Source organism: Syzygium oleosum, unplaced genomic scaffold (assembly GCF_021117445.2).
Source record: "Syzygium oleosum isolate NSW1041296 unplaced genomic scaffold, Sole_v2.1 Sole_v2.08, whole genome shotgun sequence".
Taxonomy (NCBI): domain Eukaryota; kingdom Viridiplantae; phylum Streptophyta; class Magnoliopsida; order Myrtales; family Myrtaceae; genus Syzygium; species Syzygium oleosum.
The window spans coordinates 2,654,953-2,682,806 of NW_026607492.1; the positions used below are offsets into that span (position 1 = coordinate 2,654,953).

Genomic DNA, 27,854 nt, shown 5'->3' on the forward strand with positions numbered 1-27,854 from the left:
GAACCGTTATACCGAGGGGAGAAAAAAAACTAAATAAAATTTTATTACCATTGTCAATCCAGAGTTTAGTATGTGATTACAGAAAGTTGCCAACATTTACCCCAATAGTCAGTCATCTTTCGTGACACGAGTTTATCGGCCAAGAGCAAGAGCAGCTCCGACTCGGACACAGTTTTATGATGCTACATCTCGACCATGTGACATACAACACTATATACACAGCTTGCCGAGGGACGCCAGACAAGAGACAGAGTTGGCCATTTCCAGCTCACGGTTCGTCAGACGGGTCAAGCGATGAACACCCCAAGTATGTGAGCTAGATTGTATTGCCCAAAGGAAACCACCGTAGCCGTCGCCAAGTTAGTGTTCTCTTCTACCCACGACGAAGTCAATTACCGAGGCTTTCCTTGGATGACTTTGTTGATAGAAAGAAGAGACGATGCCGCGCACAGAATGAACCAAAGTTTCTGACATACTAATCTTTCGCCATCTTTACTTAGCTTCTGCTGTGACATTTGTGCTTCTACTTTGTCGATAAAATTCTGTGGAACCTTTGTACCTTTTCTTGGGAACGAGACGAAGATCGAACCGCGGGCGAGCTTTTCCTCCTCCTTCTCCACCGAAAAAGGAAATCTTCAGTGTCCAGGACATAAGAGGTCTGTCATTAAACACTTTGAATATCAGAAAATGATCAGAACAAGGGACGAAAGAGATATTTAAGCATGTTAAAAGTAGAATCTGCACTTTTCTCATCATTATTTTCTAATCGAGATAATATTCTATAAAGGCACACAATCGAGAAGAACTTTGTATCATCATGATCTTTCTCGATTGTTAACCTGACTAAAGCAGAAGTGAGCCCAGAAATGGACCAGCAGAAGATATGACCGTCCATATCTATCTATAAGAAGATCGAGCAGTCTACACATGAATAAATCTAAGTAGACAAAACAAAGACCAGGCAAGTCTTGTCCCTTTAACACAGCAGAAATTTCAACTACAAGTGCTTCATATAAGAAAACCTTTTTCTGGTTTAGATAAATATCAACCAAAGGCAGCAACATATTACATCCTCTAGAGAGATAAAGTAATCAGAACCTTTGATGAGATGCAAGCCACTTTGCATTCCAGACCATTAACCACTCGTACGCCCTCCAAGGCCATACAGAATGCAGAATTTTCATCCAGCCCAGCATATTTACGTTTGTTCCTGTGTATATCAACAGCGAGTTACATGCTAGAAGGCATAGATCACTAGATACTTGTTCAAATGCGACAAGTGGGCATGATGTGCTGATGGGATGTGCTTGAAAAATCGAGAAAATATGTTGCATGTTGAGAAAACAAACGTGGGTAAAACATCAAACTCCATGAGTATTTATTTCAAAAGCTTCCATGCTCCTTACAGAAAAGAGTAAGGAAACACAAAGAACTGTCCCGCAAGTCTCCACCTATCCCATAATCACGTTCTTAATCAAATACTTCTCTGCATTTGCTGCGCCTAAATGGTACATCAAACTAAAGTCTAGAAACAACGTTTGAAAACCAGAGTAATGGGTCCCCTAACTGATTTAGAAAAAACCTCTTGATGATGCTGAAATTTAAAGAATTCTATTTCTTCTCGGGAGTTCTACATTTGCGAGTTTTAAGAGTTATACCCACCTTGAAAGAAAAATGTCATGTGGCTCCTTTCTGATAGGAGAGGCTATCAGATATTCACTGTGCAGATAAGCACCAAAATTAGGGTCTATGCAAACCGCAAACACTTCCGGTTTTTCATTCGGATTGTCCATCAGCTGAATGGACAAAGAAGGGGCAGCAAATGACTGCAAAAGGAACAGAAAAAGTAATGGATACCAAGAAGGGGACAAAAGAAACAGAAAGTTCACCAGACAAGTTGTTGAAAACAATGTCATCCACATAAGTGAACTTACAAATTCCATTCTGTATATGTTCTCGTCATGGAGGAAGATACGTGCATTCTCATAATACACCGGATCAACAAACCTCGCACATTTCCGTGATTTCTCGTAATCGTACAATTGAAGAAGCTTATTGTCCATATCATCAGAAGCAACTGATTGAAGCTGCAAGAAAAATTGCCATTCAAAAAACTTCTAAAAATTCTGAAGAGTGAACTCAATGTTGAAAAAGAAAGATGTCCGTATGTATCTACGAGACAGCTGACCTGCTTCACGAGCTTATATATCAACTTGTCCAATGTAAAGAGCACATAAGACTGATTTCCAATTATATCTCTGCATTCGTCTTCAAATTTCGCATTATCAATGGTCCCATCAAGCAGGTTGTACAGGACACTCATAAACCTGCGAAATGTAATAACTATGATGTAAGGAGAATCTATCTATTCTGACAATAATTCAAAAGGTAATTACTACTAGACCTAGACCTGGCATATGGATCTGTAGAACCAATATCCTCCAAAATTCTGCGTCTATCGGTGTTTATTGAGTTCGTCTTTGCTGATAAAATTCTTTCGTAGAGAATCTGATTTTCCAAGGATGTTCAATGGATTCAGTAGCTGCATAGAAGAATAAACAAACTGCAGAATCAAAGTTCAAACAGCCTTACTTGATGAAGCCTAAAAAGCACATAGAAATCATCATTTCCATAGAATATCTGGGAACACTTCCTCTCTGCAGGTAGAACAGCCTGCACACGCTTTGAAAGGGGCTTCACTGAAGAAAGGAAACGTTCTGACAGTGGCAACGAAGCAGAGTCTCCATTGCAAGGTGCATCAGATGTACCCTCTGCCTCATCCTCACTCTCAGCCTTACCATCATCGTCATGATCCACATCTTCCTCCTCTTCATTCTCTTCATGAGAGCACTCATCACCAGCAGAATTGCTACCTGATACATCACCAGTTTCAGAAACATCATCACTGTCTTCCTCGTCTGCATGATTTCCTCTCCCACCATCCTGGTTACATGCCTGTTCCCCACCAACAGAGTGGTTCTCTCCGTCATCTGCATGGCAATTCGCCTTAGGCAGAACCTTCGCTCCACCATCTCTATCGGCAACAGAGTTGTCTTCCTCGTAGTCAGCAACTGGAGATAATTCACCTTCTTCTTTTTCAATTTTAGAGGACCCAAAAGAATCTCCATTGTATCTGTTGGCTTTTGTGCCTTCCTCAAGCAATCCACTCCCAGCAACTTTTGCAACAGTACCAGCCTGAAGCACCGAATTAGCTATAAATAGCCATTTAAAATAAAAATAAAAAGGAGAATAATTCATCGAGGCATGTAGTCCACAGAGTCAATGCATTCAACTCTAACACTGGTAATTACACTATGAAATGCCTGAAAGGGCAGAAGCTCATACCTCCAGTAAGGGAAGAATATCAGCCTTTCGGTCCTCAATGGCACCATTGCTAGGATTACATGGTGGCACATCACCCCCTAAAATAACAAAAAAAAGTCATTATTGAGGCATCACTATCAGTTAACGGTTAGGTCATGCAATATCATACATGTCATTAATCCATCTCTCAGACCTGACATCGCTTGCATTTTAACTCGTCCAAAACAATTTTCTGAAGTAGCAAGCTTCGCGCTGTCAGTGGCTGGTTCACCAGACACAGCTTCTATCTTCAACCTAGACATTTCCTCAGTCACTGCATTACTCACTGTAAAATAACAATAGCGTCTAGAATAATCCCCACGGGCATGCTCTGGATCTAGGCAACTATTCTCTTTGGTTGACATGTTTCCATTTGGCAAGTTTGTCCCGGAAGTACTTGCCAATCCGGACGAAATATTCTCTGTCCTACTGTCCACAGGCTTTAAATGCTTTAGATCTGCTTTAGTACCATTAGCTTCTGGACTTCCATTAATTTCAACTCCCTTCAATGGAGTGACAATTCTAGCACCAGAAATGGGTTTGCCAACAACTTCAGCACCCCCTTTCTTGTGGGACCTACAAGGAACACTCAGCATTGGCTCCAGAAATGTAGTCCATAGCCGCATAACTTTATTTAACTGTTCTTTGGTGGAGCAAACCTCTTCACATGAGTACTTAACAAGTTTGTGCAAGTCTTCATGAATGCTACCATCAGAGAATAAGTATTCAAAATGGGGAACAATAGGCTGCCTATTTGCAGCTGCAATGGCGAGGATACTATCATCCTCTTTTTGCCTCTTCTCTTTCATTTCTCTGATCTCAGCAACCAGAGCTGCACATCAAAGTTGTATACATTATTAAGGCAAGAGAATAAGCACGAATAAAGAGACATTAAACACAAGAAGACCCACACACCCTAAATAGTTTTCAAAGAAAGGGATGAATGTTACCAATAGCAAGCCCGCTGATGGTGTGAAAAAGGGGTAAGAACAAGAAATCAAAGAGACGCGTCTATTTTGATGAGAATTACGTCTAATGTCCCCATGAGAATTTCTACAGAATCAATTAAGCTTACATTTTGTGCTCAAGTTCTTGGAATCCTGCTGTTTAAAGTAGAAGCTGCGGTGATCAAGTGATTTGTAGTGGTTTTTGGCATATATATCAGCCCAAACCTTGTTAAAATCTGAACGACACTTTGTCCACTCCTCCTGCTTCTGTTTAAGGCGAATCAGTATGACAGGCAATGCAAGATTTGGGTTTTTCCGAAGAATCTCCAGTACATCCAGGCCGTGGTCACCATATAGACGTTCAATGCATCTTAAGTTAAGAGCTGAAAAAATGCAACATATGAGACTTATGTGATTCAGTTGTACACAAACCTCGGTTAGGAGGCACTAAATTCAAATATTCAATGAACAGTTTACACCTAAATACAGACCAGTAAAATAATTCTCAACATGGAAAGGAGTCTCCATATTGTGTATGTTCTCACTGATGTTATTCAGAAGCTCCTCTGCACGCTTAGAAGTTGAGCTCACAGATTCCAGTAGCATGTCCAGTTCAAATCTACAGTAAGTTGCAAAGAGTCGTTAAGAAGCCACAACCTTTAATTAAATATTAACCAATTTAAACATGATACATGCACAGTGAAATGAAGTAGCCATACTATAATCTATAAAGAAAAGGGCAAAACAGACGCGTGCTGATGTACATGCCAAATTGAAATATCCTTGACTAGTACAACATAGAAAAATAAAGAGAAAAAATAAGCTTAACCACGACAAGAAATGCTCTACCTATCATCTTCACATCTGAACAAGCTCTCTTCATATTGATTCCTTCGCATATGTTTGAAAGAGTAATCCTCGCTACCTGACGTGACTGACACCCAGTGATCATTCAGTACTTGCGCACCAAGCTTCGATCGCTGGCTTGCAGAAGGTATTGGATACTGCAAAGCAGTACAGCAAGGATCAAGTATCCCATAGAGAACATTACTCTGTTATCGGTAGTAAAAAGAAGATCTACATGGAAAGATTTTTTATTGAGAAAATTATTTGCTAGGAAATTAATCTCTCTTTACAACCTCTCCGAGAACATGAGAAAAACACGACATGATGCAAGCACAAAAGTACATAACTCCCAGAAACCAAAAATAAAAAAAGCATGAGGTTGTTGTGTGAAAATTATTTATAAAATGTTAGATGAGAACTAATCTTCACGCACTATTCCAAAATGAAATCCATTTTCACACTAATACTTCCTAAGGTCTTACTACGAATTATACTCCTTACTCAAAGGCTGAAAGCCCAGAAGATATGAAATAAGCAAAGCAAGCAACAAACTGCAAACCTCTCAAAATCCAAAAATAGAGATTTCCGAAGAGTTATCAATGTATCAGGAAAAACTGTAGAAGCGGAATGAGAAACAACATTATATATAAATATAGGGATCTCCATATCGATTAAAAAAGACAAAAGGTCATTGCTGAAAATAAGAGCCATATAAATAATGAACAAGCAACCCTCACCAACAATGCAACCAAATGCAAACTAACAAAAAACTTACATCGTCTGGCAGAAGACGGTAGCTCGGAGTACAACGTTGACAATCAGAGAGGTCAAGTTCTTGAATGGATTTCCACATGTACTTCTCCTTTTGTCTTTCCTTGTCCTTTGTTCCTTCAGGTTCACGCTTCTGTTCTTTATCTTTATCCTCCGCCTTCACTGATCTGGGTACACGACCATCGGAGAGTGACTCTACAAGTGGTAAAATAGCTATATTAGATTATTTTCCATAAGGAAAAATATTTCACATGATTCCAACATATAGCAATTGATAATGGTCATTGGACCACCTCACACCAATATATGTAGAAAAGTTAAAGGGAAATCACTCAGAAAGGACAAAGAAGTATTTTGAAGGCTGACTTTCAGGCAAAAGATATGAAAGGATAGTTTTACTTACTCTTACTCATGACACCAGCCAGAAAACCATCTGCAAGAACATCAGTCATTAAGACAATTAATGTGAAGTGAGAAAAGAATAAACCACCCAACTTATGAACAATATCTCAGTCAATACCAATGTTTTCACAGCGTTCCAGAAAATCATTGAATTCATCCATGAGATCTGGAAACTTTCCCAGCAAATCTGTCACCTGGAAAAATTTGTACCAAAACACAAAAGATGAAATACGATTACATTTCAGTCAAACGAAAGTGATGAAGACAGTAGTGACTCTCATTGGGCTCTATTTATGAAGTAAAAGTTTCTTCCGTAAGGATTTTGCCCGCCAAATTAATAATTTTAAATACTTCTGAGTCTTCAAAAAGATATCTTGAGAAACATTCATTTTCCCCAAATTCACTATCAAAAACCAAATGGTTTAGTTACAACAAAAACTAGCAGGGCCAAAGTATGAAGTCCATCTAGGAAGTGAACTAGCAAAAGGCCATAAACAGTTCAACATATCCATCGAGGAGCTAATAGCTTCAGAAAGATTACGACAAAAACAGTCTGCGTGGATTATGAGGAAGAATCGTCTATTTCAAAAGATAAAGAAAAAGACACTAAAAGATGGATTAGTTCATAAGTAGGATCACCTGACATCCTTAAACAGAGTGATGGCTTGATCCATCAAACATATTGATATTTTTAATAAAACCAGTGATCATACAATTAAAGAGTACAGGAGACGCTTAGACAGCGTACCAAACATTGCAAGTCAGTTCTTTTAATTATTCCATTGCTATACATGTGGAGACACTTCAGAAATGCCTGGTAATCATCTGAGCTGTCCAATCGCTCCTTAACCTTTTCACAGAAAATAAACCCTTCGTTGTACATGCCTGCACAATATTTGAGAACTGCATATGTAAATGAAGGATGAAAGACAAGCAGCAAATAATTTCTCATCATCAAGATGAACAACTGCTATAGCAAGCAATACAAAACTAAAACAATAGTTGAATATATTCACTTTAATCAAAGGCATATATTCCATTACTTATGTAAAATGGGGATTTTCATTATTCTTCAATTGCTGAAAAAAAGAAAAAAAGAAAAAATCACTAATTATACCAATAAAGATACGGGAAAGCCTATTATTAGGTACAGCCCAAATTACCTATTTCCTAAATTTGACGAGCATATTGAAGTATACACAAGCATAAACGATGATATGCCTAGCTACAATACCATACGATACTACTATATGTAGTGCCACCATGACAAACCAACAGCTAATGGTGAAATACAATGAAAGGAAACAGGCAAGAAGAGAGCACAACAGAAGCAGATCAGGAACAGATAATTGCAAATCCGATCGAGGATTTTTTATTGGTCGAATTAAATCTTTACAGTTAAGCATTCAGAAATGAAGACAAAAAACTATCTGCATGTATGTGCAAATGTTTTGTGCATGCATACACAAACATAAGATCCACCCAAAATGCCATGTATGGAATTAGACAAGAAAAAATGCAGCTACTCATAGTGGACATACAGTATACCGTCTAGTTTCATGATTGACTCACTCTTCAAGGCATTTTTGTCATCAGCAAATGGGACATTCGCATTCATTCCAAACCCTTCAACTTTCCTGGCAGATTTTCTTTTGTCGGAAGACCTCTGCAAGTGGAGATCCTTATTATCATGTCCAGACTCTCTATCATCCTGTTCACGATTTATCCTATCTCGGTTATCCCTCTCAAGACGCTTTTTCTGGTCCCTCTGTACCTTTATCATAGATTTCTCATCTTCCACGTCAGGACGATCAACACTAAGATCACGATCAGCATCTGAAGCAATAATCCTATCTCGACGATGGTTTTGCTGACAAAAAGATAGGAAATAAAATCCTTGTCCTCAAATTCCCCAGAAAGATAACATAAGAATTGTCAATAAGATCAAGCAACTACCTTGTCACTATGCATTTGCCGCATTGCAGGTGTGGCCATATTCCGCTCAGTATAATGCTGCAGTGAATTCTGACTATATTGGATATTATGTGCCAAAGATGTCGCAGAATTATCGGGTAAAAATCTTGTGAATTCCTCCAGCAAGTCTGGTTGGTCCTCAAAAAGAGAAGCTACCTAAAGCAGATGACAGAGACAAGCCAAAAAAAAATAAAAAAAAGATAGGGAAAGTTAGATGAAAAGAAAACTCCAAAAATCAATAGCCACAAATATAAAAAATTCCACATGTAACAAGCTTACCTCGCTGTAGACCTCATTTATATCCTTGTGCTCCTTCCGGTACATATTCAAAATCTCTAGAAATGATTTATAAACATGTTCATCTTTCTGGAAACGTTTCTGCAGTTTAACAAAAACAAATTAGGATCCGATGCAAGCGCTGAATTAAACAAGAAATAAGCAAATAAATTACCTTTATCTTGTTTACAAAACTAATAGCTTCCTCAAACTCAACTGTCCTCTTAGTAGGAGCTTCATCCTCATCCAAAGTTATCTCATACCCTTTTGGTAAGAATGTATTGAAGCCCAAAATTAAATTGTTATGCCCCTTGAACAGTTCCTTTACTCTAGCTATGACACCTACAGTATCAGTTCTGCAAATGTGAAGAAACGCATCAAACTGTTGCTCATAAGTTCTCGGCGCTCAAAAATCTGCTAGGGCTGTTGACACTACCTTTGAGCCTTGAAATCTTTCATGACCTCCAAGAACATGTCATACTTCTCCCTTTGATCTTGAAACATGTCCTTGACTTCCTTGAGATATGTTAAGGCGTCATCTGTTGTCAATTTCTGAGAGGCACTGACCCCTCCTCCTCTTTCTCCTCCCACTCCGACTGCAGGAACTTGGGATTGCCCATACCTTCACACTCAAAAGGTACCCACAATATACACTCTACGTCAGCATAAATAAATACAAAAGGAAACTAAGTTTGGTGCCTTACTCAATGTTAAGTCTCAACATACTCTGATATCAATCCACATAATTTCCAAAAGTTATACAGCTTGAACAAGCAAAATAAAATAGAATTCGTTATGTTTTTAGATCTGAATAGTTTACAAGAAAATAAACTTGCCCAATACAATAGACTGCGATTATTTTGCACAAGATGACTAGAGCATAGTATAAGCATCAATCGGATCCACTGCAAAAGCATACTCCTTGGATATATTAATATAGATGAAGGCAAAGTGAAGAAAATCTGATTTTAAGTGACCATCATGGCATGATTATTTTTCTCCTTGACTCGTGACACCATTTCACTTGTTTTCGGTTTTTCCTAAGTTCTGCGCCCAAGTGCATGCTGATCTAGATTCTTGTACGCAGAAATCCCTTTTGTATAAGCAGAGGCCATCGTCAGAGCCTCTTTCTCCAGAAAACTTCAGCAAGTCCCACCCAAATTATATGTCAATACTTGATCCCTCCCACATACCAAACTAGCTTCGATATAATTTCACCCAGAAACAAAAAAAATAAAAAAGAATTTCTAAAACTTACGTTTCCAATATCCCAAGATCAACCTTAAACATCAACAGTGAACAAAAAAAAAACTACAAACAAGAGACCATCCCCGAGTACCATGATCAAGTTAACTCGTTTTCGTCAATCAAACCAACCAACAGCCAAAATCTCCCGCAAACACAGAAAGGCAACATAACCAGCGAGATCAAGAGAGCGCAAGATTAGAAACTTACAATTCCCCCTTTGAAGAACCAAAGGGCCGTTTGAATTGAGAGTCGGGGTACACATCATCCCTTATTCTCTTCATTCCTAATAAAAGAAAACAAAAACCACACGAGAAAAAAACAAACCTGCTCTTCACACCAAATACACAACAGCATAAACCACAAAAAGCGGCAAGACCCAGAAGACAAAATCTCCTGAAAAACTTACTCTGTAGCTCCCCAGTTACTTATTGCAATATATACAGCACCGAGGAATTAGCAGATCTCAGGCATAGGAGAAAGGAAGGGAGAGAAGCACACAAAAGCACTAGGCTTTGATCGCTTTACGAAGGAACGAGAGGAAAACAACAGTGACCCAATACGTCTCCCGACCCCCTCGCTCTACCCTTTTCAAAGCTCACGCACAATTTACTTACGCACACGAGAGAGGGAAGAATTGGGCGACACCCAGAGGGAGGAAGTGAAGAAAGGACGAATTTTTATAGGGGGAGCGCAGGCTTATATATGGAGGGTATTGGCGAGAAACAAGTGGAATCGGGACGTGGAAGACGAAATCCTCGTTAGGCTGCGAGAAAATGTTTCGAGGAAAAATATGCTGCGAGCGAACAGTGGAACACGAAACGAAGGCATGCCTTTGAGCTTTGTGGTATAAGGTGGTGTTAAAAAAAAACACCCCCAAAAAAAAAAATGAAATGAAAAACGTTTTTTTTCTTTTTTTCACATTTTCTTTTCTTTTTTCTTTTTCGTGTTTTTCAATTTAAAGTTCTAGAGATGTTGTTCTTGTACGGTTTGGTTCCTGTGGGCTTCGGACATGGAGCCCGCGTCGATCACTCCGCTCGACAACGTTATTTTATTTGGTGTTTTTTCTTTTTTGGGTTTTGCTTTTTGCCCTAATATTTAATTAAATCAAATCGTTTGATCTTGACCATGTTGGATTAGATTGACGTTAACCATCCGGCGAATTCGGTGTTCTCTCCAGAATACCGGGTGTTAACTTTCTAGTTCCGGAGAAATATTATCGTCAGTCCAGTTGATGTCCTCCGCAAAAATTATCAAAAAAGTTACAAACCTATTACAATTGTATCAATTCAATCATAAACTTCATTTTTAATCAATCGAGTTATAAACCTTTTTCTTTTGTGTCAATTCATTTCATCCGGCCAACTATGACCAGAAATCGATGACATAAACATCGGCCGTCCTACGTGACACCGTCAGTGCCGATGTAGACAAATTTAAATAATATTTTTCGATTTTTTTATTTTGATTTTTTTTCTCTTTCTTTTTTTTTCTTTCACTCTTTTTCTTCCTCAAGCCAGTCGCCGAGGTAATGGCAACCGATCAGAGGTGAGGCTTGTCCTTACTAGAGACGGCGTGGCTCGACCTTGCCAAAGGTTGCGAGGCCGACCTCCCCTGGGCTGCCCCTTAGGCTAGCTAGGGTCGAGCCTCGCCCAGCCATGGCGAGGCTTTTTCAAGGCCAATGAGGTCAACCTCGCCTTGGGTCAGTCACCAAAATCGAGTAGAGGAAAAAGAAGAAGGGAAGAAAAAAAAAGGAAAAAGAAAAGAAATATAAATAATTCAATCAAAATATTATAAAAAATTATTCACACCAGTACCGGCGGTGGCGCATAGGATGATCAGCGTCCATGTTAATGATTTCCGATTAAAGTTGGTCGGATGGACTGAATTGTCATAAAAGCAAAATATTTATGACTCAATTGGCAAAAATCAAAAGGTTTAGGACTGAATTGATATAATCGCAATAGGTTTCGGACTTCCTTGATAATTTTTCCCGTATAAATCATATGTTAAATTCCAAAAAAGTTAGATGCATCTAGTATCCTCCGGTGATTAGACTGCAAAGTGAGTATGCTAATGGTCTAGATTTAGTGAAAATCCCATCAGGAATCGACTTTCGCTTTTAAATTATTGACTTTTAATATGCGATATTTGACTTTTGCCAATCTATCTGATGACTTAACCTTAATAACTAGACAAATTCCTTTTGGCAAGTATCGGGGTCAACAAAACGAAAGTCAAGTATGATCGTAGATGCCTATCCATATTTCCCAAATCGAGGCATTCATCCAATACCGAGCAGCAAGCATTCTTTATCAGATGTAAAGGTTCTGCTAAATGGATTAGCGTGTGGCATGGTTAAACCGACATGACTTGTCAGACTACCTTTATCAAAAGCCAAATCTTACCCGGTTGAACTAGCTGATCTTCCGACCAAAAAAGAAAAAAGAAAAACCTAGCTGATCTAGTAAGGCTTTTAGAGAATGCTGATGTTCGGGTAGGGACGACTGGTTGTCGGGACCTTGTGACTCCCGGTTGTACCTGAGAATTAGTCCCCAAACAAATCAATTTTTTATAATGATATACCATTTCACTACAAAAACATATGTTTGTCAAGTAGTTATATTATTGTTTGTTTATGTTCAAGACCATGGTTCGATTCTTCATATGTGAAAAGTGTGTTTTTTTTTTTCAAAAGACCAGTTCCAAGCCGGTTCTGCTTCCACCGGTCTGGTTCCCGGGTAGAACTGGCAATTTCAGCCATGGGATTGAGAATTGAACCAAGAACCGGATCGGCTTTCCTTAGAACCGACATTGAACTGGACCTTTAGCTCACCCCTATATGCAGGTATTTAGACTGTTTGTAATGTTCCTAAAACTTATGAGCAACCTATGTTTCTTCATATAGACCATGTACTAGAAGAAACGGTTCTCACTTATCAAGTTTGTCCATGCAATTCCGCTTCCCAACCTAGGTTAGGTTTGGAACCCTTCCCCCTATTTGTCAAGTTTTTTTTGGAAACCAGCTGAAAAACGGATGTGCGCTGCTTGCGCGGCTCGCTTCGCTTTTGTTGCGGAGCTCGCTGCTTTTCATTTTGTTAGTAGTAGGTGTAACTCCTTTGGAAATATTACCCGAATGGTATTCCTTTCGGGTCTCCATGCAAAAATGCATTTTTGACATCTAGTTGATGAAGCTTCCAACCATAGCAATTTGCAATAGCTAATGCTAGTCTTACAGTTCCGACCTTCACAACTGAAGCGAAGGTTTCTTCATAACTTGGAGGCTTGAACGAACTTCTTAATGTTCGGAGATCCTTGGGGATTAACCAATAGCTTTACCTTTCGATGATCCCGTTCTTGATCCAATGTGGAGACAAGATATGTTCGTTATACTCTTCATGACACGTTTAGGAATAAGCAATTCATAGGACGGCTAGAGTATTATAGGAGGGACTACAACGAATCCAGTCAGCTCAAGAAATTCAAAATCAGATGAAAGGCGGGATTGAGATTGTAGTGTAGTACTAAAAGGAAGAATTTATCTCTTATTTTGCAGACATGTATGACATACGTGGGCGCCCTAATGTTATGGAACTCTTATTTCTCATTTTTTGATTAATTTCAATAAGTGTTGGTAAGTGTCAAAAAGCTGTTGGTAGGAAAAAATAACCCATGGTTTTTAACCTGGTAACTAACCAACAGTTTCATGAAAATACCAATTCTTTTCTGATAATAGCAAATTATCAATTTTTTAATTAGCTTATCAACTTTCATTTGCACAATTGACTAGCGCTTGGAATTTACTAACTTTTATCAACCTAAATTAGAGCGACTTATGAATCTTTGCTAGATTAAAGTATAAATTAGCTTTGAATAACGAGTTAATTATAAACGTTTGATTTTTTTAAAATTTACCGAGTTTTTCATTGAGTTACTAACTTTTATTTACCTTGATTGGAAACATTTTTCGTTTATTAACTCTTTTTAGATATTTACCAAACTAAATTAGTACAACTCGCCAACTTTTCTCCATGAAACTACCATACAGTATTGGGTTACTAACTCTCTTTTGAGTTACTTGGTTATTCATAATTCTTAATTTGCCAACATTTCTATTGTTTACAAACTTTCGTTTGCAATTTTTTATGATGACTTAAATCACCAGTTATTTTTAGATATTATCAACCTCAATTAGAGTGATTTGACGACTTTTTTTTCAATGAAACTATCCACTAGTTTTTAGTTACAAACTCTCACGTGAATCACTTACCAAAAATTTTGTAACACTCACGAACATTTCAACAATACACTAGTATGGAAAAAAGTCTTTTTTTTTTTCCGTGAAAGAACATATTTGTCCAGCGAATTGCGAATCGTTAATTTAGCGGGCATTTTTTTTTCTGGTTATTACTCAAAACTGCACATTGCTTGGGTTATTCATCCTTAATAATGTATCTCATTGAGTGTTGTTTTCAGTTACTGTTACTGTTGGATTAGTGGATTCTTTTCTTAATCTGTCTTTTACAACTTTATGGACAAAAAGTGAAAATAAAGTTATTCCCATCTAATCTTCAATACTGAACATGTAGAGCAAGTGAAAAACACTGTACCATAATGAAGCATGCTAATCATGTAATTACAGTAAACAAGCATAAACCCCTCCTGCTCTCTACTTTGAAAAGAAGAAAAGAGCTATTGTCATGATCTTAGTGCCTTGACAACATTTCCAATGGTTTTTTTTCGCCCTGTTCTAAACAGATTCACACTGCACATTATTCGATGCGTTCCGAGGCGTTCGGCGTGCTCTGGAGGTTCACCAGCGAGTAGTAAGCTCCGGTCGGACCCTTAGCCAACAAGGAAGAGTGGCTTCCCTTCTCCACCACCTTCCCTTTGTCTAGCACGGCGATCACATCGCACCCTTGTATGGTACTCAACCTATGCGCCACCACTAATGTGGTCCGTCCGACCATTAAGCGCTCCAGTGCATTCTGCACCACCTTCTCCGACTGGCTGTCGAGCGCGCTAGTGGCCTCATCCAGTAACAACAGCGTCGGGTTTCGCAGTATAGCTCTTGCTATGGCTACTCTCTGCTTTTGTCCTCCGGAGAGCTGGACTCCTTTTTCCCCACACCACGTGTCGTATCCATCCTTTAACGCCACAATGAAGTCGTGAGCGTTTGCAGCCCGTGCAGCCTCGATGACTTCCGTTTCATTCATCTCGTGCGATATCCCGTACACAATGTTCTCTCTTATTGAGCCGGCGAATAGAGTTGGTTCCTGACTAACCAATGCAATGTGCTTCCTTAAGGCCCTGAGGTGGTATGACCTCGTATCTCGTCCGTCGATTTTTACCGTGCCTTTGATTGGATCGTAGAATCTTTCGATCAAGCCAATGAGGGTCGATTTTCCGGATCCGCTCTGTCCGACTAATGCGGTTGATGTCCCTGCTTCGATTTTGAATGAGAAGTCCTTCAAGATGATGACATCCGGCCTTTCCGGGTATGCAAAATCTACCCTGCAAAACTCTACATGGCCTGTTATTTTTCTTGGTTGGTAACCTTCCATGTCTTCGGGTTCTATTCTGGTCTGCCGGTCCAATATGGCGAACACGGACCCAACTGTGTCCGAGCCCTTGGCAAGGTCTGTGGTCATGCTTCCGGCGTCCGCAATCACTTTGCCTGTGCTGATCAAGATCATGAACGTCTCGAAGAGCGCTTTTGATGTGATTTGCCCATGAGAAATCAATTTGCCTCCATACCAGAAATCTAAAGCCCAAGCGCACTTTGTAAAGAATTGTGAGGCGGCTAGTCCGATACCAGCATACCACGACTGCCGGATGCTCTCTCGTTTTGGGGCTTCCTGGGCTTTCTCGAGCATTTTGAGGATGCGCTCTTGGGAAGAGAATGAAGTGATAGTTCGGTGGTTGGAGACTGCGTCCGCCGCGAGCTTGCTACTTTCGTCTTGAGCCTTGATGGCCTTCTGAGACATGGTCTTCATTAGCACTCGTCTCATGTAGAAGGAGATTATAACAAGGGGCTGCACGGCTATTACTACAAGGGCGAGTCTCCAGGCGATGATCAGACCCATGGTGAACGCGATTATTATAGCCGAGCATGTCTGCACGATAAGGGCCATTCGGTCACCCACCAAAGATCTCACCTACACAGAAGCATCGAAGCAGCATTAGCCATCAATCAATACGAGGCCATTCCCCTAGACGTAATTGTCAACGCAGCATGTTAGAGATATAGAGGACTAGAACGAGCGAAGTGCGGTAAGGTATAGTATTTACCACATTGGCATCGTTGGCGAGTCTAGAGCAAACTGAACCGCTTGAGTTCTGATCTTGATCGAACCATCCGACTTCGAAAGTCAGGATTTTAGCGAGCATCTTCTCTCGGATCCTCTTAGTCAAGTTCTCCCCCATGAAAGCGAAATTGTAATGCTGGATCACATTGACCGCGAGCGAGAACACAGCCAAACCCAGAAAGCAGAATGCATAAATCCTTATCTTTGCTTTAATCTCCTCGTGGTCTTTCAAAAAATAAACCGAGATCATCGAGCCCATGGCAAAAGCATACACCGGTTGAACTGCGCCGAACAAGATCGCGCTGATGCACCCCAGGATCGCTTGTTTCCACTCTGGCATGTTCAAAGCTATCAATCTTCGGAAAGATGGAATGGGGTTCTTTTGATCATCCGAACCAACTGCCGCCATGGACCTCGCTGAGCTGGAGCGACTCACCTTAGATAGGCTATGGCGGCTACTAGTACTATAGCCATCCATGCTTAATATGGAAGAAGTGATTTGGTTCTTCAGTTTCTCATCTTGATCTGTCGGTTTCTGTTTCTCTGATTTCTGAAGATTGACCAACGAGGTGTAGAGGCCATCTTCGTTCTGGATGAGCTCTTCATGATTGCCAGTCTCTATCACTTGCCCGTTCTGAACGACAGCGATGTTATTGGCATGTCGTATAGTAGATAGCCGGTGAGCAATGATGATCGTTGTGCGACCGACAGAAGCTCGATCGAGTGCGTCCTGAACGATTTTCTCTGATTCAGAGTCTAATGCGCTCGTTGCTTCATCTAGGAGGAGGATTCTGGGTGCTTTAATGATAGCTCGTGCGATAGCTATTCTCTGCTTCTGCCCTCCTGACAATTGGATGCCTCTTTCCCCTACCTGCTGAAGCAAATGTAAGCTTATGTTCTTTCACATGGTATATGTAACACAGTACTCCCAATCGAAAACCTTTCGTACGTCATTGATATTGGACTCGAGTGAGCAGGCACTTAGCATCGAAAATATATACAATTTGAGGAAAGAGAAGGACCGGACCTGCGTGTCGTATCCCTGAGGCAACTGACTGATGAAGTTATGAGCATTGGAAGCCTTGGCAGCTTCGATCACCTCCTTCATCTCGGCATTCTCCTTGCCAAAGAGTATATTCTCCTTTATGCTAGTCGCAAAGAGTGTTGGCTCTTGGCTCACTAGTCCCATTTGCCATCTAAGCCATTTAATTTGCAGCTTATTAATGGCGATCCCATCAAGGAGTATTTCTCCGATGAGCGGGTCGTAGAACCTCTGCAGGAGAGATATCACCGTGGATTTTCCAGAGCCACTGCCACCAACCAAAGCTAGAGTCTTTCCTGATGGGACCGCAAGAGAGAAGTCTCTGAAGATGATGTTTGCAGGTCTCGACGGATATGCAAACTCGATGTGTCTAAATTCGATGTTTCCTTCCAAATTCGGTATGGTCTCCCCCTCCATGTTCTCTGGATCAATCGGGGGCACTCTCTTTATCACCTCCTCTATACGCTCACCTGCCGAGCATGCCTCCGAGAAGTACTTGAGGTTGGATAAAGCAGCACCCAATGCCCTACAATCATTTAAGGTAAGACCAAACAAGTCAGGGTCAGTTGCCTCTAGAACAAGGCGATTTCCTAAATTATAAAGCAGTTTAGGCACAGGACTACTTTTCCTGAATGTATTATCAGCAAGAATGCGAGTGAAAATCAAAACTTTAAGAGAAAGCTGGATGCTACTTACACTCCGCCAAAAGTAATGGCCGTGCCAACAACATAAACCGTTCCACCTTTATAATGATGGTCCATGACCATCCTGCTACCATAATATGCCATGAAAGACCAAATGGCGAACACAATACTGTTGCTTCCGATCGCCAAGCCTTTGGCCAAGCCCTGCCTCAGCCCCAACTTCACGGAGCCATCAAGAGCTTTAGAAAACTCGGAAAGCGTTTTGCTCTCACCGACAAAGGCATATACTGTTCTGATGGAAGAAACTGCCTGTTCTGCAATCATGCCAGCCTTACTATACTCTTCCCTTATCTTTCTTGCGATTACTATTAGAGTCCTCCCATATATCATGCCCGGAATGATGAGAAACACAACAAAGGGGAACCCAACTATTGCCAGTCTCCACAACATTATGAATGCCGCTATGTAGCTCCCGACAAACAGCGAAACGTTGACAAGAAAATTAGGGACCTACAAGTTCAGTTTAGTCAAACTTAGCTAATACACCGGGAATAAAAAATCAGAGATGAAACACAACATAACAGAGAGATTAAGATTCTGAATCGGGGACCTTCTCGCTTAGGACGTCCTGAATCACGAGACTATCGCTGGATACACTGGTGACGATATCGGACGTGCTTGTCACATGCATATCAAAGTAGGTCACGTCTTGCCTGAGCACAGCTCTCAAGTATCTGGCTCTCATTCTTGCCGCTTGCCTTTCACCAGTCCTGGTCCAACAATACCCTTCTGAATATAATCATCATCACCAGCACGGTCAGAAAATGTTAGGCAAGTCCCACAAGCATTTCCAACCTAGAACACTCACAAGAGTTTCTACATGTATGAAAGCAACCTTCTCCAAAACGGTGGGTGCATAATAATTGTCATTGAAAATATGTACCAGTGCTCACAGAATCTCAACTTTACTCCAATTTCCAACCCTTGCCAAGATAAATAAAAAAAAACCCAGAAGGGAACAAGAGAAACGGTGTGACCCACCTAGAAAACAAGCAAACAACAATCCACAGGCGATGTACAAGAGAACCAGTGCATTCTGCAGAAACACAACCCAGAGTGAGCGAAAGAGATCACTATTGCCAAGTTACGAGCTCAGAGAGAGATAGAGATGGTTGTGTGTACCTTGTTCATGCTGTGACGAAACGTTGCGGGATCCAGAGAAGATGCAGCGCCGATGTTGTTCATGAGCTGACTAGTGACGAAGAGCACGAGGGGAGTAGAGAAGCCATCGGCAACGGTTCCGACGAAGCCGAGACCCATTAAGCACTTGTCCACCCTATCTGCGTGCATGAATATGGACCCTATCGACGACCACCCCTTCTTCTTATTCTTCTTCGTCATCTCCTCCTCCTCCGCCGCATCGCTCCGTCTCTCATTTTCCATTTCTGTCTTCCCAAGCTTCTCTCAGGACAAGCCAACGTAAAGATTCTCAACTCTCACATCTGCTGATTGATTGACTGGCTATAAATGCTGCTTTGCTTGTCACTTCCCCCTAGAATGACAGTGAGACATGAGATCAGAACCGAAGCTGACGGGGTTGGTGGTGTCTCCTCTTGGCCAAGAGCAGCCATTATTTATAGCCTGCGAGATGGAGGATTGAATAACTGCATCGATCGACATCCTGACAGCTCCAAAAAGTCAACTGATCTTAAGATTCAGGACAGCAAAATAATCGATTCTTTCCAACAAATTGCCATGTGACGGTTTTGAGTAGTTTAGGTAATTAAAAATAATAAAAGAGAAATATTCAGAAAATCAAAATAAGAAGTAAGCATTGCAAGAAAAAAGCATAATCATCAGATGGACCATCACATATAATGGTTCCATCAAATTTGACTGTGCATAGAACTACACTCAGCAAGATTTTGTATTTCATCTAATTGAAGAACTTAGATCTTCAAAATCGTGTTTTTAAGGAAAATCAATGAGCCTCCTAAGAGCGATAATCGACAAGATTAGAAGGAAAAATCACGGGAAACTTCTTCGTTCTTTTAATTTATCTTAAGAAAACGAACATAAAAATGGCGTGATGCGCCAACATGGTATCGCCGGCTAATTACTACTTATTATCCCGATCGGACAATAAAATAATGCACGTAACTCCGGAAAATAAAGACCACAAAATTTGATGTAGTGATTATTATGATGGATTGGAAAAAGTTGCAAGGTAGGCGGGGACAGCCACACAGGTCAAGGGAGATAAGAGTTGACTTCGACGTTGGTGATTAGGCGTCATCAGTGACGCTTAATCGAGGCCCTTCTTTTTCCAGCTCATTATTTTTTAGTTCTCTTGATTACGGCATGGATCACGACTCTAAAGGCGCAAATAATAATCATTATAATTCTCTATTTTTTTTTTCAATTTTTCTGTTTCCAGGAACAGATTTAGAGCAGAAATCTGTTTGGCAACGAATTTCATTTTTTGATTTTATTTCCGAGACAAATTTATAACTCAAAAATAGGTTTGGAACAAAAATGAGAAGTAGATTTTTTTTTACTTTTTTATTTCTAGAACAAAAACAGAAATAATAACTCTCTTATTGCTTGCCCTTGCTACCCGCCGACTGTCCACTGCCGCCCGCCGCCGCTCGTCGGCCGTTCGCCGCCCGTCCGCCGCTGGCCACCAGGAACATAAATTTAAGAACAACCTATCAAACGAATTTCTATTCCGGGAATAAAAATTTTGTGTCGTTATCAAACACTATTTTTTGCTAAAAAACTCGTATAGGGAATAGAAATATATTTTTCTGTTTCCAGCCAGAAATTGGGCCAGGGAAGATAATGGTTATCCTTCGCGCCCTAAAATATTCTCTCTCTTTTACCATTTTTTTCTTTGGTGGTTATCGATATTATATTCGCATCCTGTATTTACAGTGCATATGTGTAATTGTATGGACTTCTTTGGGTAGCCCATGTCACCTTCCCCTAGAATTAGATGAATGAGGCACTTGAAAGTTAGTTTAATTCCAACATTAAAAAATTGCAGGACCACCAAAAACAAAATTCCGACATAAGATTTTAAATTAAAGTATGCGTCGGTTGATGTATAAATCTGTCACGAGTAACATATCGGGGCGGTCTCTTTCGGAATAAGAAAAATGCTTAAGTTCCGAAGTATGTTATTATTATTACGATGGAACACGTTAGTGGTTGGAATGTTCGCCGACTCGAGGCTGGAAACAAAACAATGAGTTTAGGTCCGTCACAATAGGACACAAGTATGACATCACTAGTACAAATGGTGTCACATTAGTTTGGCCAAAACATAGTGGGGTTAAGCCTGCGGAATGAATTCGAATTGACCCCATTCCTAACCCCGCTAGCTACGGAAATAGGGTCACGTCATTACGAAGGAAATAGAAATTTAAATAAACACAAATTCAGGAATTCACTGAACAGAATTAGTAACGAAACCGAAAATCCGAGTGAACATGGGGATCGAATTCTTCCAAAGCGCGCGCCCCGTTCGTTCGTTCGTTCCGATCGTGACGGTTCAATTAGTTCGCGCTGGAATCTAGGGTGGATCGAACTATTTATGAACATGAAATTAACTTGGAATTGACTTGATTTAATAGAATGAATTTCGACAGATAACGAATCTTGTTGATTTTTTTTTCCCTCTTTTGAGCAGATTCACGTTGCGCATTATTCAACACACTCCGAGCTGGTCGGCACGCTCTGGACGTTCACGAGCGAGTAGTAAGCTCCGGTTGGACCCTTAGCCAACAAGGAAGAGTGACTTCCCTTCTCCACCACCTTCCCTTTGTCTAGCACGGCGATCATGTCGCACGCTTGTATGGTACTCAACCTATGCACCACCATTAGCGTGGTTCGTCCGACCATTAAGCGCTCCAGCGCGTTCTGCACCACCTTCTCGGACTGGCTGTCGAGCGCGCCAGTGGCCTCATCCAGTAACAACAGTGTCGGGTTTCGCAGTATAGCTCTTGCTATGGCTACTCTCTGCTTTTGTCCTCCAGAGAGCTGGACTCGTTTTTCCCCGCACCATGTGTCGTATCCATCCTTTAACGCCACAATGAAGTCGTGAGCGTTCGCAGCCCGTGCAGCCTCGACGATTTCCGTTTCATTCATCTCGTGCGATATTCCGTAGACAATGTTATCTCTTATTGTGCCGGCGAATAGAGTCGGTTCCTGACTGACTAATGCTATGTGTTTCCGTAAAGCCCTGAGGTGGTATGACCTCAGATCTCGTCCGTCGATTTTTACCGTGCCTCTGATTGGATCATAGAGTCTTTCGATCAAGCCGATGAGGGTCGATTTTCCGGATCCGTTCTGTCCGACTAATGCGTTCGATTTCCCCGCTTCGATTTCGAATGAGAAGTCCTTTAAGATGATGACATCTGGCCTTTCTGGGTATGCGAAATGTACGCTGCAAAACTCTACATGCCCTGTTATTTTTCTTGGTTGGTAACCTTCCATGTCTTCGGGTTCGATTCTGGTCTCCCGGTCCAATATGGCGAACACGGACCAGACCGTGTCTGAGCCCTTGGCAAGGTCCGTGGTCATGCTTCCGGCATTCGCAATCACTCGGCCTGTGCTGATCAAGACCATGATTGTCCTGAAGAACTCTTTCGATGTGATTTGCCCTTGCGAAATCAACTTGCCCCCGTACCAGTAATCTAAAGCCCAAGCGCACTTCATAAAGAATTGCGAGGCGGCTAGTCCGATACCAGCATACCACGACTGCCGGATGCTCTCTCGTTCCGGGGCTTCCTGGGCTTTCTCGAGCATATTGAGGATGCGCTCTTGGGAAGAAAAGGACGTGATAGTTCGGTGGTTGGAGACCGCATCCGCTGCGAGTTTGCAGCTTTCTTCTTGAGCCTTGATGGCCGTCTGAGACATGGTCTTTAGTAGCATTCCTCTCATGTAGAAGCAGACTATAATAAGGGGTTGCGACGCAATTATTACAAGGGCGAATCTCCAGGCGTTTATCAGACCCATGCTGAAGGCAATTATTATAGCCGAGCATGTCTGCAAAATTAGAGCCATTCGGTCACCCGCCAAAGATCTCACCTGCACAGAAGTGTTGAAGCAGCATTAGCCATCAATACGAGGCCATCCCGCTAGATGTAACTGTTAATACACTGTATTCAAGACATTGAGGACCAGAATGAGCGAAGTGCGATGAAGGAATTGTAGTTACCACATTAGCATCATTAGCGAGTCTAGAGCAAACCGAACCGCTGGAGTTCTGATCTTGATCGAACCATCCGACTTCGAAAGTCAGGATTTTAGCGAGCATCTTCTCTCGGATCCTCTTAGTCAAGTTCTCCCCCATGAAAGCGAAATTGTAATGCTGGATCACATTGACCGCGAGCGAGAACACAGCCAAACCCAGAAAGCAGAATGCATAAATCCTTATCTTTGCTTTAATCTCCTCGTGGTCTTTCAAAAAATAAACCGAGATCATTGAGCCCATGGCAAAAGAATACACCGGTTGAACTGCGCCGAACAAGATTGCGCTGATGCACCCCAGGATCGCTCGTTTCCACTCGGGCATGTTCAAAGCTATCAATCTTCGGAAAGATGGAATGGGGTTCTTTTGATCATCCGAACCAACTGCCGCCATGGACCTCGCTGAGCTGGAGCGACTCACCTTAGATAGGCTATGGCGGCTACTAGTACTATATCCATCCATGCTTAATATGGAAGATGTGATTTGGTTCTTCAGTTTCTCATCTTGACCTGTCGGTTTCTGTTTCTCTGATTTCTGAAGATTGACCAACGAGGTGTAGAGGCCATCTTCGTTCTGGATGAGCTCTTCATGATTGCCAGTCTCTATCACTTGCCCGTTCTGAACGACAGCGATGTTATTGGCTTGTCGTATAGTAGATAGCCGGTGAGCAATGATGATCATTGTGCGACCGATGGAAGCTCGATCGAGTGCGTCCTGGACGATTTTCTCTGATTCAGAGTCTAATGCGCTCGTTGCTTCATCTAGGAGGAGGATTCTGGGTGCTTTAATGATAGCTCGCGCGATAGCTATTCTCTGCTTCTGCCCTCCTGACAATTGGATGCCTCTTTCCCCTACCTGCTTAAGACAAATGTAAGCTTATGTACTTTCACATGGTTTATGTAACACAATACATAGATGCAAGATTCTCCCAATCAAAAACCTTTAGTACGTCATTGGTATCGGACTCGAGTGAGCAGGCACATAACGCATTGAAAATATATACAATCTGAGGAAACAAAAGGACCGGACCTGCGTGTTGTACCCCTGAGGCAACTGACTGATGAAGTTATGAGCATTGGAAGCCTTGGCAGCTTCGATCACCTCCTTCATCTCGGCATCCTCCTTGCCAAAGAGTATATTCTCCTTTATGCTAGTTGCAAAGAGTGTCGGCTCTTGGCTCACTAGTCCCATTTGCGATCTATGCCATTTAATTTGCAGCTTATTAATGGCGATCCCATCAAGGAGTATTTCTCCGCTGAGCGGGTCGTAGAACCTCTGCAGGAGGGATATTATCGTGGATTTTCCCGAGCCGCTGCCACCAACCAAAGCTAGAGTCTTTCCTGACAGGATCGAGAGAGAGAAGTCGCTAAAGATGATGTTTCCAGGTCTTGACGGATATGCAAACTCGATATGTCTAAATTCAATGTTTCCTGCCACATTCTGTATGGTCTCCCCATCCATGTTCTCTGGATCAATCGAGGGCACTCTCTTCATCACCTCCGCTATATGCTCACCTGCCAAACACGCTTCCGAGAAGTACTTGAGGTTGGATAAAGCAGAACCCAATGCCCTACAATCAATATAAAATAAGACCAAAAGTCAGAATCAATTGCTTCTAGAACAAGGCAATTTCCTAAATCTTAAACTAGCATAGGCACATGACTATGTTTCCTGAATGTATTAACAGCAAGAATACGAGTCAAATTTGAAATTCTCAAAGAAAGCTGAACCCTACTTACACTCCACCAAAAGTAATGGACGCGCCAACGGCTTGAACCGTTCCACCTTTATATCCATGGTACATGACCATCCTACTACCATAATATGCCATGAAAGACCAAATGGCGAAGATAGTACTGTTGCTTCCAATCGCTAAGCCTTTAGCCAAGCCCTGCCTCAGCCCCAAGTTCACAGAGCCTTCAAGAGCTTTAGAAAACTCTGAAAGCATTTTACTCTCACCGACAAAGGCATAAACAGTTCTGATGGAAGAAACCGCCTGGTCTGCTATCGTACCGGCCTTCTTATACTCTTCCCTTGTCTTTCTTGCAATTATTATTAGAGTTCTCCCACATATCACGCCCGGGATTATGAGAAGCACAGCAAAGGGGAACCCAACTATTGCCAGTCTCCACAACATTGCGAATGCCACTATGTTGCTACCAACGAACAGCGACACGTTGACAAGAAAATTAGGGATCTGCAGTTTCAATTTAGAATCACGTAGCTAATACACTGGTAATTGAAAATCATAAATGAAACACAATATAACAGAGGTTGAAATTATGAATTGGGGACCTTCTCGCTTAGGACGTCCTGAATCACGAGACTATCGCTGGATACACTGGTGACGATCTCGGACATGCTTGTCACATGCATGTCAAAGTAGGTCACGTCTTGCCTGAGGACAGCTCTCAAGTACCTGGCTCTCATTCTTGCCGCTTGCCTCTCACCAGTCCTGGTCCAACAGTACCCTTCTGAATCAAATATCATCACCATCACAGTTGGAACATGTTGGCAAGTCGTAGAAGCATTTCCACACTAGAACATTCACAAGAGTTTCTACATGTATGAAACCAACAACCACCAAATGGTGGGTGCATTATAAATGTCATTGAAAGAATGCAATCGTAATCATAAAATCTCAACTTTTCTTTTACTTCCAACTCTTACCAAGATAAAACAACAAAACACAAAAAGGGAACAAGAGAAACAGTGTGACTCGCCTAGAAAACAAACAAACATCAATCCACTGGCCATGTGCAGGAGAATCAGTGCATTCTGCAGAAACACAATCCAGAGTGAGGGAAAGAGATCACCATTGCCTCGTTATGAGCTCAGAGAGAGATGGTTGTGCGTACCTGGTTGATGTTGTGACGAAACAATTCGGGATCTAGAGAAGAAGCAGAGCCAATGTCGTTTGTGAGCCGACTAATGACATAGAACAAGATGGGCGTAGAGAAGCCATCAGCGACGGCTCCGAAGAAGCCAAGACCCATCAAGCACTTGTCCACTCCATCTGCGTGCATGAATATGGAGCCTATCGACGGCCACCCCTTCTTCTTCTTTTCCTCCGCCACACTGCTCTGTCTCTCATTTCCCATTCTTGTTATACCAAGTTCCTTTCGAGAACAACCAACGTAAAGACTCAACTGTCAAATATGTTGATTGACTTAAAATGTTGCTTTGCTTGTCACTTCCTCTAGAATGACGTTGAAAGATGAGATCAGAACCGAAGCTGAAGGGGTTAGTGGTGTTTCTTCTTGGCCAAGAGCGGCCATTATTTATAACAAAAAAAAATTATCCAAAAAGTCCTAAACCTATTATACATCAGTCAATTCAGTCATAAACCTTTCAAATGTGCCAATTTAGTCTTAAACATTTTGATGATTTGTCAATTTAGTCATGAACATTTTAACTGTGCCAATTTAGTCTTAAACCTTTCAATTGTGTCAATTTATTTCTAAACCTTTTGAAGATTTACCAATTTGGTCCTAAACCTATTAGATAATTGGCCGAAAGGACCACATTATCAAATCGTCAAAAAGTTTAGGACTAAATTAGTACAATTGAAAGGTTTATGATTAAATTGGCAAATCGTTAAAAAGTTTAGAATTAAATTGGTACAATTGAAAGGTTTAGGACTGAATTGGTCATCGTACAATAGGTTTATGACTTTTTGAACAATTTCTCCCTTCTTATCTAATAGAAGAATTTATATCTTCAATGCACATCTAAGGAAAATTAATGAGTGTCTTAAGGTCCGTTTGTTTGAAGGAAAATTGTTCTTTTCGGTATTTGGATGACGGAAAGCTAATCGACTTATGGAAAATATTTTCTATGGCCCAAAAACCACAAGCTTAGATTGGGAAAAAAAGACTTCCCCTTCTAACAAGAAACAAATCACTTTCTCTAAACCATCAAACAAATGAACATGGAAAATATTTTCCTTTATCATGAAATTTTCAATATTAAACAAAATGTACCCTTGAGATCGTTCTTCGAGTTTTTCTTTTGAAAGATTGACATTGAGCGAAATAATCGTAGATTGGAAGGAAAAATCACGAATAAGTTTCGGTTTTGTTAAATTATCTTAAGAAATAACAATGTGATATCACCTGTTAATTACTACTTATATCCCAATTGAATAATAGTAAGTGCACGTTTCCACAAATTAGAAACACGTTGTTGATGCAGCGATCATTCTGATGGTATCAAATCTTTCCAGACATGCGGGACGGCCACAGTTCAAGGGAGATAAGAGTTGACTTCAACGTCTGTGATTCTGCATCAGCAGCAGCTTCTGATACCCGATCAGTGATGCGCACGGATCACGACTCAGATGTTCTTCTCTTTCATCATGTTCATCTTCGTTTCTTCAGATGTTTATATTTTGTATTCGCAGTTCACGTGGATCGACTATTTCTCGCGGCTCATCTGATCTTGCCTTTGAATCATCAGATGGACAAGGTTCTTGTAGTTAATTTGACTCCTGCACTAATGCAGGATCTTCGAGATTCCAATATCTGGTTTTAAATGCAAGTATGTGTGGTTTCGGGTACAATCTGTCGCGAGTAAAATATCGGGGTGGTCTCTTTCGGAATCAGAAAAAAATGCTTAAGAGTCCAAAGAATGTTATTAGTATCATTGTTATGATAATACACGTTATGGAACACGCGAGTGGTTGGCAGGATCATCCCAAATCATTCATTAGTTACGACTATCACAATCGAAAAGTACAAGTGTGCCATCGTTTCTTTCGTTGGCCTAATTGCCTGGAAAATC

General features: G+C 41.1%; 3 protein-coding genes across 6 annotated transcripts; all 3 read right to left on the bottom strand.

The window, feature by feature from the left end:
• Window positions 1-19: 19 nt before the first annotated feature.
• LOC115688237 (paired amphipathic helix protein Sin3-like 2) lies at window positions 20-10,650 on the bottom strand. 4 transcript variants are annotated; one of them, XM_056313898.1, is made up of 23 exons: window positions 10,234-10,650; window positions 10,035-10,110; window positions 9,016-9,201; window positions 8,755-8,935; window positions 8,583-8,681; window positions 8,286-8,459; window positions 7,878-8,199; window positions 7,078-7,214; window positions 6,448-6,523; window positions 6,331-6,360; window positions 5,932-6,122; window positions 5,160-5,314; window positions 4,802-4,929; window positions 4,439-4,693; window positions 3,518-4,195; window positions 3,346-3,422; window positions 2,593-3,195; window positions 2,411-2,508; window positions 2,189-2,327; window positions 1,935-2,087; window positions 1,663-1,826; window positions 1,099-1,210; window positions 20-658 (listed from the first exon to the last, which is right to left on the bottom strand). In XM_056313898.1, exons 2-23 carry the CDS (start codon window positions 10,106-10,108, stop codon window positions 524-526), a joined length of 4,167 nt encoding a protein of 1,388 aa, XP_056169873.1. In that variant the 5' UTR covers window positions 10,109-10,110; window positions 10,234-10,650; the 3' UTR covers window positions 20-523. The 4 variants fall into 4 exon arrangements, with proteins under 4 accessions (XP_056169873.1, XP_030469864.2, XP_056169874.1 ...); XM_030614004.2 differs by having other exon boundaries at window positions 7,902-8,199; window positions 10,234-10,649; XM_056313899.1 differs by having other exon boundaries at window positions 3,539-4,195; window positions 10,234-10,649.
• Window positions 10,651-14,367: 3,717 nt separating this feature from the next.
• LOC115688220 (ABC transporter B family member 15-like) lies at window positions 14,368-19,492 on the bottom strand. The gene is made up of 7 exons (XM_030613983.2): window positions 19,001-19,492; window positions 18,860-18,914; window positions 18,429-18,607; window positions 17,871-18,328; window positions 17,160-17,700; window positions 16,116-17,003; window positions 14,368-15,982 (listed from the first exon to the last, which is right to left on the bottom strand). The coding sequence occupies exons 1-7, from the start codon at window positions 19,259-19,261 to the stop codon at window positions 14,597-14,599; spliced, it is 3,768 nt and encodes a 1,255-aa protein (XP_030469843.2). The 5' UTR covers window positions 19,262-19,492; the 3' UTR covers window positions 14,368-14,596.
• A 1,928-nt stretch (window positions 19,493-21,420) lies between these two features.
• LOC115688219 (ABC transporter B family member 15-like) lies at window positions 21,421-26,173 on the bottom strand. The gene is made up of 7 exons (XM_056313679.1): window positions 25,931-26,173; window positions 25,796-25,850; window positions 25,368-25,546; window positions 24,812-25,269; window positions 24,102-24,642; window positions 23,040-23,927; window positions 21,421-22,909 (listed from the first exon to the last, which is right to left on the bottom strand). The coding sequence occupies exons 1-7, from the start codon at window positions 26,171-26,173 to the stop codon at window positions 21,524-21,526; spliced, it is 3,750 nt and encodes a 1,249-aa protein (XP_056169654.1). The 3' UTR covers window positions 21,421-21,523.
• Between the last annotated feature and the right edge of the window lie 1,681 nt (window positions 26,174-27,854).

Excerpts from the sequence above, each read along its gene's own strand:
- LOC115688237 (XM_056313898.1), bottom strand. The coding sequence starts at position 10,108 with ATGAAGAGAATAAGGGATGATGTGTACCCCGACTCTCAATTCAAACGG. Across the intron at positions 4,694-4,801 it reads TGTTGAGAATTATTTTACTG|CTCTTAACTTAAGATGCATT; the intron begins GTCTGTATTTAG and ends GCATTTTTTCAG. Across the intron at positions 1,211-1,662 it reads CATGACATTTTTCTTTCAAG|GAACAAACGTAAATATGCTG; the intron begins GTGGGTATAACT and ends TGATATACACAG.
- LOC115688220 (XM_030613983.2), bottom strand. The coding sequence starts at position 19,261 with ATGGAAAATGAGAGACGGAGCGATGCGGCGGAGGAGGAGGAGATGACG. Across the intron at positions 18,329-18,428 it reads AGGACGTCCTAAGCGAGAAG|GTCCCTAATTTTCTTGTCAA; the intron begins GTCCCCGATTCA and ends CTGAACTTGTAG. Across the intron at positions 17,701-17,870 it reads GCCATTACTTTTGGCGGAGT|GGCATTGGGTGCTGCTTTAT; the intron begins GTAAGTAGCATC and ends AAATGATTGTAG.
- LOC115688219 (XM_056313679.1), bottom strand. The coding sequence starts at position 26,173 with ATGGGAAATGAGAGACAGAGCAGTGTGGCGGAGGAAAAGAAGAAGAAG. Across the intron at positions 25,270-25,367 it reads AGGACGTCCTAAGCGAGAAG|ATCCCTAATTTTCTTGTCAA; the intron begins GTCCCCAATTCA and ends TTGAAACTGCAG. Across the intron at positions 24,643-24,811 it reads TCCATTACTTTTGGTGGAGT|GGCATTGGGTTCTGCTTTAT; the intron begins GTAAGTAGGGTT and ends TATTGATTGTAG.